The 12,670-nt window shown below is 41.7% G+C and overlaps 1 protein-coding gene across 5 annotated transcripts in view; it reads right to left on the reverse strand.

The window, feature by feature from the left end:
- TDP1 (tyrosyl-DNA phosphodiesterase 1) overlaps positions 1 to 12,670 on the reverse strand; it is an 84,685-nt gene that overhangs the window by 21,286 nt on the left and 50,729 nt on the right. For 4 of the 5 annotated variants that reach the window (XM_060261561.1, XM_060261560.1, XM_060261562.1 and 1 more), the window contains 4 exons: positions 4,300 to 4,470; positions 2,844 to 2,922; positions 1,194 to 1,379; positions 12 to 60 (listed from right to left, as the gene is read on the reverse strand). The exons of the other annotated variant lie outside the window; for it this stretch is intronic. In XM_060261561.1, the coding sequence (XP_060117544.1) occupies positions 12 to 60; positions 1,194 to 1,379; positions 2,844 to 2,922; positions 4,300 to 4,470 (485 nt within the window). The remainder of the gene's footprint in view (positions 1 to 11; positions 61 to 1,193; positions 1,380 to 2,843; positions 2,923 to 4,299; positions 4,471 to 12,670) is intronic. 5 annotated transcript variants of the gene reach the window in all.

Here is a 12,670-nt window from a genome sequence, read left to right on the forward strand (position 1 = left end):
TTTTTTTTTACCTGAATAACCTTCCAAACTCTGCCTCACGTTTTTCACAGTGGGATAAATCTAAATAACAAAATGTAGTGTGTTAGCTGTAAAAAGGCACCTTCACCAACAGAAGATGACTATGAGGAAGACGATGAGGAGGAATATGATGAGGAGGACAACAGTGAGAAGACAATAAGGAGGTCAATGAGGAAGAAAAGTTGGATTTATACCCCACCCTTCATTCAGACTGGCTTACAATTTCCTTCTCTTCCTCTCCCGTCAACAGACACACTGTGAGGTAGGCAGGGCTGAGAGATTTGCTCTTGAGAGATCAGCTCTCCATGTGAAGAAGTGGAGAATCAAACCCAGTTCTCCAGATTAGAGTCCACTACTCTTAACCACTTCACCAAACTGACTCTCTACCACCTTCCAATGCTGCAAAAATAGACAGGCATTTTGACTAACAGAATTTTATTTCAGAAAGCTATCCTAGCAAAGCCTATGACTTTGCTCTGAACACAAATACTATCTTAGCAAAACTAATGAATGCTCTCTGTATTTTCTTGATCAGACTGAATTTTACATAGTTACATTTCCCACCATTGTCTACAGCTAATGAACCCTTGACCCTGCAGTTTCCTCTCTCTATCTTCTACAAGTGTCTGCATGGCGAGCAATCATGATGATAAGAAAGAGTGGGCTCTAATCCACAAATATTTGTTATATGTGTGTGTGTGTTTATATTATATATATATATATTACTCTTTAAGGTACAACGACAATCTGATTTGTTATAGATCAATACAGCTACTTCTCTGGATTTAAAAGGCATACAATATGATTATTAATCCCCAAAATTACTGACAAAACAACAAATTATAGACATTCAACATTTTTGCTTTGCAGAAATGTAAGAGAACAAAAGCTACAGATTGTTAAAGTGAAACAGAAATAAACTAAGAATGTTTGTAAGAGCACGTTACAGCATGAGAATAATTTTAGAGAAAACAAGTCCTGCTCAGAGCCCACTGAGTTCATCAAAGCATTCTCCTCTTAAAGGCACCTAGAATCTTCAAACAAAATAGAGGTCACCTTTTAACTGAAGCATTTCAAGCAATCTTTTTTAAAAGCAAGATTACGTAAACATCTCAATTAGCAGCAGCACTGATTTTTTGTATTTTCTTGACAAAGGTACAAAGAGCAGTCCATACCAGATGAATGGGAACCTCCTGATCCGTTAGAGACTCTGCGCTGTTTCCTAGAGTGGCCAGACTTTGTCTGAACTCTGAACACAGCCATTTGGACTGGTCAGCTCCCAGGGATGCAATACTGGAGAACTGCCCAATTACAGGCCAAATATCTTCACCCGGCACTTCCATTGCATGATCTTTTAAAAGCTGTTTGGGGAAAATAAAATAAAAATCATAAAGCTGTGCTGAACTGTGCAACTTGGTCAGGTAAGGTATATCATGGTACCCGATTTCCTTCTTCTTAAATGTAAATCACTCTGACCAGCTACTTATTTGAATGAGTGTCTCTTCACAGTTCCACCTACTAGATTCTTTATAAATAGTAGTGTCAAATCACAGCTATAAGTCTTTAAGAGTTTTTTTTAATTACACCATGGAAGCTGTTTTAATATATTACAGAGTAAGTCATGAGAACATAGGACTCATCTAATGTGGCATAACCTTCCATGGGCTAGAGCTCCTTTAGAATACATGAGGTAGTAGTAGAATTATGTAAGCACCCATTTCCACAGATTTCAAGAGCAACTGCCACATTCAAACCATCCTTAAGACTATGAGGAACCCCTGGGGCTGAATGTTCATTTGAGAGGCTCTCACTGTCGCTGCACCATGCATCTGTATCATTTTACCACATCACAGACAATTTGATTTCCATTGGTTTTTGACACAAGGTCATATTGTTGCTGTGTTCATTCTGCACATCATACAAAGACATCACTATTCCTTTCCCTAGTTTACAGGACTTTCAGCATACCCCCTCCCCCTTGCTTGGGGGCAAAAGGGCCCCTACAGTCACTATAGACCTTGACCAATTCCATGCTTCCACAGCAAACTATAGTTTGGTGCAGGGCTTTATTTGTAGGAAAAGCCCAGCAGGAACTCATCTGCATATTAGGCCATACCCCCTGACATCATCATTGTTTTACCCAGGGCTTTTTGTAGAAAAGGCACAGCAAGGACTAATTTACATTTTAGGCCACACACCCTGATGCCAAGCCAGCCGGAACTGCATTCCTGCTCAAAAAAAGGCCTGGTTTGGTGAAATATCCACATCACAAATGATGGTTTGGAGACCTAACAGGGTGGGATGGGAGGACAAACCATCTTTGATATTGGACATTGCAACAAACCTCCCTACCCATGGCCAAGGAGGTGAGACAGGGAACATCCAAGATTGTTCCACAGCAAACCACTGTTTCTCATTACTCATGGGTTTTTGTCACTCACACCACAAAATCTAGGCAAGTCACAAGTGTATCCCAAGTTTCATGATTTCGTCAAGTGTTCAGCACAACAGTGAATCTTGCCTTTGGCACTCCAACTGGGAATGCAATTTCTGTCTATGCTAGAGAAGCAGGATTCCATGAGGAACTGGTATATTCTTGACACGTTATTTGCAGATATTAAAATTCCTGCTTAGCTGAAGCTCTGTCCAATGGCTAAGTGTTGTATATGCAAGCAATGTTCTCCAGGGACAAAGAAACACAGACCCAAATATTTTATTATGTACTATTCGCTTATGTCTAGCAAGTCAAGGCTCATCAGTTGGGAAAGTGATCAAGGTAACAGAACGCAGATGAAAGAAAAGACAATGGACATCAAAAACAGTACCTTTCTTAGTCTAAGGTGACCCCATTTCTCTTTGTCATTGTTTATGTATCGACCCGGAGAAGACCCAACAAGATATACACTAGAGAAAAATATACACAAGATGTAATGTAGGATAATTCTAAAATTAGGGGAAACTGCATCAAATTGTGTTATAATTATCCATGAGAGAGGTATAAAGAGAAGCAGAAGAAATAATTTCAAAGTGCTATTGTTTACCGTCCCCGTTAAAATTGCTAAACATACAAAGCAGAAGGTACCTTTTGGAAAAAGCAATCACTTTTCATTTAATGCCTTAATTTTAGCTGTGTTCCTGAAGGCATTCATAGGCCACAATGATCAGGCAATGCTGCCTTTTCAGAACGGTGTGCCTGTTCCAATATATACCGCTTTGTGAATAGGCACACCAGCAGTAACAGTTTTTAATTAACAGCATAGATCACAATGAATGGGATCATCCCGTTCATTAAATCTATGTTTCTGTGTAGCACCCTTCTCTATCTTTGCTGGGTCTTAAATGCATCTTCCCTGTTGTCACTAGGAGTCCCTGGTTTTTGCTTAAAGATCCTAACAAAATGGCTATGATTTTTTGGGGATGTGTACATTCATTAACTACTTTCATACCTCCATCTGCAGGCAGCTATTCTGCCCTAAAAACAGAAAGTATTTTCCAGTCAACTTTAAAATCTCAGAAGGATACTGATCTTCAATGTACTTTATGGAGGAGCAGCACCCACACCAGCATGCAAACATCCAAGCAGCTACTCTGAAACCAGGATGTAAGATTTATCTCCATCTATCCACTATGAAGTAAATTCAGGTCCTGTTTTCCCTTTATCAGTTTCTTCAGCTGTCAAGTATTTATATAAAATATTGCTTCCACTGAACATGTGCAAGTCTAATTTTTATTTTGCTATTCAGAACAATTTCAAACCACTACTACCACAGACGTTTCCATGTATAAATGGCCTCCTATTTTCTCTTGCTTTAAAAGCACACGGCCAAAGTACACATAATTTTCCCTGTTAATAATTTGGCATTATAAATATAAAAAAATCTTTTCAGGCATGTTAAAAGCCATAAAGCAGTCTAAATAGGTTAATTTGAAGAGGCCAGAGTAGAAACATTTCAATCACAGAATCAGTGCTAAGAACTGGGAATGTGCTTAGCTTTCCTCCAAATGGCTGCCTGCACTTCTAATAATGAAAAGTCTGTGCAATTTCTGGTCACTCCTCTTCAGTTCTGCTGCCCTGTATGATGATCCCAAGGCCACAGTCAAAAGAGTGGAAGGGGCTAGCATTTTACGTGACGATACCTGTTCACACAAAACACTCTATTTAGAAGGAAAAACCAAAGAGAGCCTTTGTTCCTGGAGGAATTCTTACCTGAGGCTCCCCTGAAATGCAGAGCTAAATTTATACAAGCTTTTAAAGAAGTATCTTTGGCCCCAATTATGTACCTTGTCTTTGAAAGATCATGTTGCTCAATTATTTCAATCCATTCATTGAAAACTCGGGATTCGTATGACATCAAATAAGTGATCAGATCAGACTTAAAATTGGTAGAAGATTCACCAGCAAACTCCTGTGTTCCAGGTGGCAGCTTTGGATATAAGGGACTTAGCCATAAACTGTAAGATAAACACACACAAAAAATGAATGTCACACTGCAAAACTGCTGTACTGCAACTGTTCACTGTAGTCTAGTAACCAAAGAATATATGATTAAATTAAGCTAAGATCAGTCAATCAACATCAACTGGAAATCCCCGGCCCAAAAGACATCTGTTTAGCCTCAACTAGAGCCAGGGCCTTTTCAGCCTTGGCCACAACTTGGTGGAAAGAGCACCCCATAGAGATCAGGGCTCTGCAAGGTCTGTAAGATGGAGCTATTCTGCCAGGCTTTTAGTTGAGGCAATAGATGTACAGTAAGATCAGCCCCTCCTGCTCAAATTAGGCTCCAGGGGTGGCCAATGGTAGCTCTCCAGATGTTTTTTCTCTACAACTCCCATCAGCCCCAGCCAGCATGGCCAATGGCTGGGGCTGATGGGAGTTGTAGGCAAAAAAAACATCTGGAGTGCTACCATTAGTCATCCCTTAAACCAGGGTGTCAAACTCATTTGCTATGAGGCCCGGATTGTCGGGCCAGGCCATGTGTATCATAAAATGTAATGCCAGGTAGTGGACATAAAAACTTTATAAAGGGCACAGACACACAATTAAAAGATTTTTTTAAAACTTAAAATAAAACATGCTTAAAATATTAGCACGTTTACAGTACTCTGTTTTACAGTCTCTGATAAATGTCACCTCCTACTATGAATTATTGCTTCAAAAACTGCAGACAATGTCTGTTCTGTACCAATCTTGAATATGTGCTGTTCACGTGTGCACATCTGTAAGTTGCAAACCTACTTTTGATTCATTGACATTCATTACAGACATCTCATGGTCAATGCTTTGAGCCTAATACCCAGAGGAACATGAAGCAGCTGGGCATTGTGAGCTTTTGTACAGAAGTTGCTTCACGTACTAGGCAAGAATATGTGAAGGCACCACAGCACAGACTGAGGGGTATGTGTTTGTCAACAAAACTATAATTTCCCCCAGAAAAATGACTACAACTAAAAAAAAATACAACTTCCCCCCAAAAAACAACTACAAGAACAGAGGGACAGCCATGTACAGTGGTCAGTGTCAGCCTACTATCTAAATTCAAGACCCGCAATCAAAGGAAAATGTGAAAGAAAAATTTGCTGGGTAAACCTGGGGTGGAACACACTCTCAGCCTAATGCTGATGTTTCTCTTCTAAATTGTTCACATGCTTTCCTATTGAGAAAGACTGGAGGGCATGAGTACAGTGAAAAAGAGGAGGGGAACCCAGTTATATCCATAACAAGCCCAAAAAAACTCTCTCTCTCTGTAGCAAGGCAAAAAGCTCATACCTTCACTAAAATGCTGCTAGTTTTAAAAGCACTTTGTAGCTCTCCTGATGGTGGGGTCTATGCAAAGGAAGTTCTGGCTCTTTCCTTCTCCAAGCATGCGGAGGGGGAGGAGCCTCAGCCATTAATTAGAAGGAAGAGAGGCTTGTCTCAGTAGCTCTGCAGGGTGATTAATTGAACCTGGCAAAACTTAATCACCCAGCAGAGCTATAGAGCCAAGCTCCCTCATTGGCTGAGGCTGCTCCTCCCTCTTCCTCCCTTTGGGAAAAGGGAGGGGGGAGAGGGAAAGGCTGCTTTGCTGCCTGGCTTATCCGGGGAGAAACACAAAATGGCGACAGAAAAAAGCAGGCAAGGGAAAATGAAACAGATGACAGCCAGTTGCTGGGGGGCCTGATTGGAGCTCTCTGCAGGCCTGATCTGCCCCGCGGGCCGTGTGTTTGGCACCCATGCCTTAAACTGGCTATCTAAACTGTTGACTTAACCCACCACAGAGCAGACTTATTTATTAAACATCTGACCAGACCCAAGGAATTAATGTTTGCCATTTTAATGCTATTTACCAGTTTTTAAATTGATGTCATTTTAGATTTTTAGAAATAATTTATTAGATTATGTATTCTTATTATAATGTTATGTTGCAAACTGCCCTGAGCCCACCTTGGCCATTCCAGTTTTGTAAAAAAAAAAAAAAGATATATGGACTTTCAAAAACTTTTGAGTCAACAAGCAAGCATGATTGCCATTTCCTTCAGCACAACAAAGCAAGAGTTGTGGTGGCTTTGTCTTACCTTCCAGATACTGACTCCCAAATCTACTTTTGAACCTTGGATAGCCATCCAAACCCTTATATGAGAGTTAGACCATATCCAGCCTCCTTCTGAGACCCCACACACTCTGAAATCAGGAGAAACCCTGACCTTGAGAGTGCTCTCCTCCAGGCCTTTGTCTCTATACGAGAACATGTGTGTGGATCACTGTCAGGGAAATCCCTCTTCCAAATGACTGGGCATTACTCAGTTCAGGCATACCTATTCTGCACACAGTGAAGGGGAACGGTAAGGCACATCCAAGCCAGCGTGGTACAGCAGTTTAGTGTGTCAGATGAGTATCTGGGCGACCTGGGTTCACATCCCAGCTTGTGCCATGGAAACTCACTGGGTGACCTTGAGGCCAGAGATACCCCTCGCAGCCCCACAGGATCGTTGTGAGGATAAAGTGGAGGAGAGGACAATGATGTAAGCTGCTTTGGGTCCCACTGGGGAGAAAGGCAGGGTTCAAATGAATGAATGGATTAAATATATAAATCCAATACTGTTAATGAATAGATATTCAGGACTGGGCAGAATCTTCTTTCTGTCTCTGATACTGTCTCCAGTGTCAGCTGTCTGATAGGCACCTCATTTTTAACACATTCACCTCATTCTTTACACAGCTTTCTACCACCCCCTCCAGTGAACTCTTCAAGCTCATTCTCCTGCCCCTGTTTACTGGCTTCCATTCACCCTCCTCCATGACTGTTTCAGTTGCAGAGAGGGGGAGAAACAGAACAGAGCATCTACACAAGTACTGGCAAAGCAACCAAAGGAGTTGAATGACCAAACACGATCAGACAACATTTGCCTAATCGGGGCTATTGACTCACAAAGAGCCAGTGTAATTTCACTAAAAGGAATTTTCTCAAGGTCAATTATCAGGAAAATGTTTCTGATCTGCAGCATTTATGCAAACATTGAAAACCACCACCTTACTTTGCTCAGGTTTTCTAGCAACAAAAGAAGTGAAACATTATCTAGATATCATGACAATGTGCTTTCGTCTTGAGAAAAAGTAAGACCATTATGTTATAGGCACACTGAACAACCTGGACTGCTGCTAGTTAAATAGACATATTTTCCAGTAAATAAGATCCTTTTGTTGTTGTTGTTGACTTAATGACAAAAAATGGTTCTGCACCTTAAAAGGTGACTACTGGTTTTTTTCTTCATGCAAGATTCCTCTATGTAATTTTCCTTCAGGGAAGGAGATTAGAAGTGCAATTTAAGAGTCAAACCTCACAACTACATTCTGTCAGTAAACAAACTGTTATAAAGAATAACATTTATCATCAAAAGCCTGTTTCCTTTAACCAGTTGGAAATGAGGTTTAATGGCTCCCATGTGTTCTGGGCAGAGTGACCTCAGTGCCCATCACCTGTCAACCTTTCATAAAGATGACCCAGGGCAGTAAAGATCTAATGGACTGAAATTTATATCTATAAACATGAAACTATGCAAGACTTCTCCATTCTTGGTGACAGCTGAAACATTACATTTATTGCACAGGCCATTATAGTAAGCTTATGCAAGTTGATATGTCCTAAAACATCTCCTTAGTCCTTCCAAGATCTGCTGAGGACAAATCTGCCTGTTTCCCTTTACAGAGCCTCCTCTATGGCTTGGGCCTATTCAAGGCAAGGCAGGAAGCTAGAACAAGATGACACGACTTCCTCAGTTGATGGAACGCAGAATAGGGAGGCTACTGCAGATTCTGCAGAAGTAGAGATATTTACTTTAGAAACTCTGAGGTGAAAAATCTGGCACTTTCTTGCAAGTTTGGACTCCCAACCTAAGCGCAGTACTGTTAACATGATAAAAACTGTTAACAATTTATTTCTGAAGCCATAAGTCTTATTATAGCTATCCTATGAACTTTTACTAATAACAGATTTTCAGAAATGATTGGGTGAAGAATAAGTTTCTTAACTGTTAGCTGTCTGAGACTGCCTAACCTGGAAGCCTACAAGGCACTTAGGATTAATCAACAGTAATGGACTGCCTAGGAAACAGACAACTCCAAGGCCATCAAGGAGGTGATAACCATTCACAGGATGTACTCATATGAGCCACAACACTGAATTCATTTTAAAACAGTGAATGGTTCTGTACTAGACTTGAATCCTGCATTTTATAACAGACTGAGCATTCAGAGTGTATGCTATCATTCAGGACTTTTTTTGTAGAAGCCCAGCAGGAACTCATTTGCATATTAGGCCACACACCCCTGACATCACCATTGTTTCACACAGGGCTTTTTTTCTATAGAAAAAGCCCAGCAGGAACTCATATTAGGCCACACCTCCTGACACCAAGCCAGCCGGAACTGCGTTCCTGCTCAAAAAAGGCCCTGCATCATTTAAGTGACAATAAGCTTTCTTTGGCAAAATGTTGACAGCGTTGTCAACAGTCTTCTTTGGGTATTTTGACTGACTACAAACAAGACTGTGTCAAAAGAAGAAGAGCAGACTATTTGGCCCCATTACTGAAACATGTCAATTGGAAATTCTGACAAATCAGAACATCTGGGGCTGGCCTGCTCTTCTTCAAAAGTGGAGCAAGTGAATGCTCTCTTGCTGTCACCTGAGCTTAAGAGTCTGATCCCAACCACTGTGCATAGCAAGCACCACCATCACGGCTTTTCAGGAAGGCCAGCCCATAAAGCTGGCAAGGCACCTGCATTTGTTTAGCTACTTTAACCCTTCCAAGCAGTGGGAGGGGTGGGGTTTGACCCAGAAGTCATGGGGAAAAATTGGTTTACTCATTTAAAGTTTTCTACAGGCACCAAACTCTTGTTGAGCCTTCTCCTCAGTGAACTGCAATGCTCTGAAGTCCCTCTCTCCCCTCCCCACTGCCTTTCTTTTTTATTTTTAATTTAATCAAGATGGAAGGTGGGGTCCATCTAGCCCCCAACAGACTTGGCTTGAAAATGAAAGCACTATGCATAATAGTTACTGGGGTTTCTATTTACCCGAACAAATATTGAAAAAATGTTCCCATGTTTAAATAGATGGACCAACACCTATTATTATCTCCATTTTATTGATAGGGGGAGCAAGCAGTGAAAAAAATTTCTCATAATGTGTAACTATAGTAATTTTTGGCTTTGATGTTTTATACCACTTTTGGAACTGGGGATTGTAATGACACCCAAGAAAGCATCTTTGCAACCTGAATTGTTGAGTATATAAAGAAGGTAAAAGCCCTGTGTTTGTGCTCTGTCAAAGCTTCTCTCATGCCCATAGCCTCATGGAAAAGCTCAAATTAAACTGTACAGAAGTTTTTTTGAAAAGGGGTCGTTCTATCCCTCAGCAGGATAAGCCTAAACATGTTTGAAAGCATCCTCTGAACCACCAGACTTTAAGGAGCCATGGAACTCTAGATGACCCTGTTTTCTGAGCTAATTGCTTCCCCTTGTCCTTCTCAACTTTACATATCTGGGAGAAGTACCTCAGATGGCCACAGCCACCTGTCCACTGAGCTGTTCACCTTCAAATTTTCCAAATCTCTGATTTGACCATCTCAACTTTACAGGCGAAAGTTACTCTAGATGACCCATAGCCACCTGTGCACTGAACTGTTCACCTATAATCCCTGGTCACCTGTTTTCTGAGCTAATGGTGTCACTTTCTCCTTATTTGTTGTTCCACTATTATCACATTAAGTTTTAATGTTGTAATGGTTAAAAATGATTGTTTCTTAAAAGTAAACAGTTTTATAGCTTCCCAAACCTAGGGCCAATTTGACCCCATTTGTTTTTGTGGAGCTTTTGTTAGTAGCTGATGCCATGACTGAGAGCGCTATCAGGTTTCCATTGCTTTTTGCTGTAATGTGAGGTCACTTTGACCCCTATGCCAAAATAGTATAGTTGGGTTTTTTTCCCTTGGGAGGGAGCATAATTTTCTAACCAAGTTCAAGACAGATGAACTCAGTAGGGGTTAACTATGAAAGAAGGTGAAAGATTGAGTAATCCCAGGCTAATCCCACATTTGAGATTATTCAGATTTTTTCTCTCCCTTCTGATATAACCCTGATAGACTTCAGTCAATTCAGCTAATACTTTCAGATAATCTAGAAAGAGATTGTGAAGCAGGAGTGGAAAATAACTGAACTATTGAACTGACAACATGCATAGAGGGGCCCACCAACCCACGCCTAAACCGCAAGAGATACAGGAAATGTTCTAGGTCTGTACTCAGAAAAGTTCCTAGCTACCAGGGCAGAGACACCTGGGCAGGAAGCACCATTGCTAAGTGAATATGCCAGGGGTGGCCAATGGTAGCTCTCCTGATGTTTTTTGCCTACAACTCCCATCAGCCCCAGCCATTGGCCACGCTGGCTGGGGCTGATGGGAAAAAACATCGGAAGAGCTACCGTTGGCCACCCCTGGAATATGCTAAACACAGTTAAAGATATTATTTTTAAACTTAAAATACAAACATGTTTAAAACTCTTCCAATATTTTAAGTTGGAAAGGTGGGGGATAGTGGAATTTGGCAGTACAATTTTTAAAATAAAACATCAAGAAAAAGCACAAAGGCTCTGACTGTGGAAACAATGAAATGGCATTGTAAGCTTCTCCCCCACGCTCGTGTCTACTCAGGCTGGCAATGGCTTTCCAGTATAATATCCCCCCTTTGGCTGTGGGTTCCCACATTAGAGTACTCACTAGACTGGGTTCATTCAACAGAGATAAACTGGCTGAAAGCATCAAACTTTTGTTTGCAAGGATATAACTCCAGGAAGCAGCTGGCTATAGGAATGCTGAAAATGTAGCCATCTCCACTCCATTTGAAACCATTGCAGAGCAAATACAAAGCTGCAAGAAAAACATGGAATGGATCTTAAAATCCACCTCATGTTTTCCTCGCAGCAGCCAGCAAAGAAAGGCAGGAAGAGCAGGGAACTGAGACTCAGTCTGAGAGCTCTGCCTCAGAGCTTCAAAGAGCCTGGGAATTGAAAAAGAGGCAGCCTCCAAGCTTCAAAGAGTAAGGACAGGAGGGGGAGGGGGGGGAAAGAGCCCCAGGAGCCTGATCAAAGCCCTGGGTGGGCCACTTCTGACACCACTGCCTTAAAGACTAACATTTGTGGCAGGGTATGATTGCTCTGGGAAGAATCAGGGGAGTATGCAGGAACAGGATCACCATGCCTAACACCACTGCGGGGCTAGACTGCAATCTTCTGCAGCCCAGATCAGGCTGGCAGAACTCCAGCTGCTAGTCCTTCAGACTCTACCACTATTCATTCTAGAATAATACCAGGTAAATCAGTTCCTTTCTTATTCCCTGAGCCAATCCATGGTGCCCACTTACTGAACAGCAAGGCTGGATGAACTTAAAGAGTGGGAATTACTTCAGAGAAGACCCAGAAGAGATCATACCTTATTTGCCCTCCCTCCCAACTTGTGACACTTTGCTTGATGTTAAGCAGTCAAGACTGCATTCAGCTCCCACCCCCCCACCCCAAATGCTGCTGAACACCTTTGCTGGAGCCAACAGAGATAATGGCCCAAGGACCTCACCTAGCTAAAAAGTCAGGCATAGTTCAAAGCACAGTCATGTCTTCTGCGGATTAGTACTGTGCAGTGTGGTTCAGAAATATGTACTTAATTTTTGCAGACTGTGCCATTCTCTTGAACTCTACAGAGTAAATCAGCCATGCCATTTGCTATTTACCAAAGCAGTATTCCAAGTGGTCTTCAGGTCAGGTGCCAACAACCTCTTTGTCTTGCCCCATTGAAAGGCTAAAGCAGGCAGCTTGCAAAGTCCTACAGCTGCTGCTTTCTCACTTTGGCACGGATAGCTCAGGGCTACATATATTAAAATGCTGTCATGGTCTGATAGCCCAGCACACCACCTACTTCTCATCTGCCATTCTGCCATCACAGCACTATGGAAAGCAGTGGGCAAGGTGGAAGACTAAACTGATAGGGCTGTGGTTAACTGTGGTTAGCAGATTTTTTTACCTTCCCATTTCTAAATATGTGCTCCAAGTGGGTTTCACAGCTAAAGTGCTTTTGGTGAAACAGGGCAATTGTGTGTGGAAGTGCAGAAGCTCTCTCGCAAGGTGCCGTTAA

Source organism: Heteronotia binoei, chromosome 21, assembly GCF_032191835.1.
Source record: "Heteronotia binoei isolate CCM8104 ecotype False Entrance Well chromosome 21, APGP_CSIRO_Hbin_v1, whole genome shotgun sequence".
Lineage (NCBI taxonomy): Eukaryota > Metazoa > Chordata > Lepidosauria > Squamata > Gekkonidae > Heteronotia > Heteronotia binoei.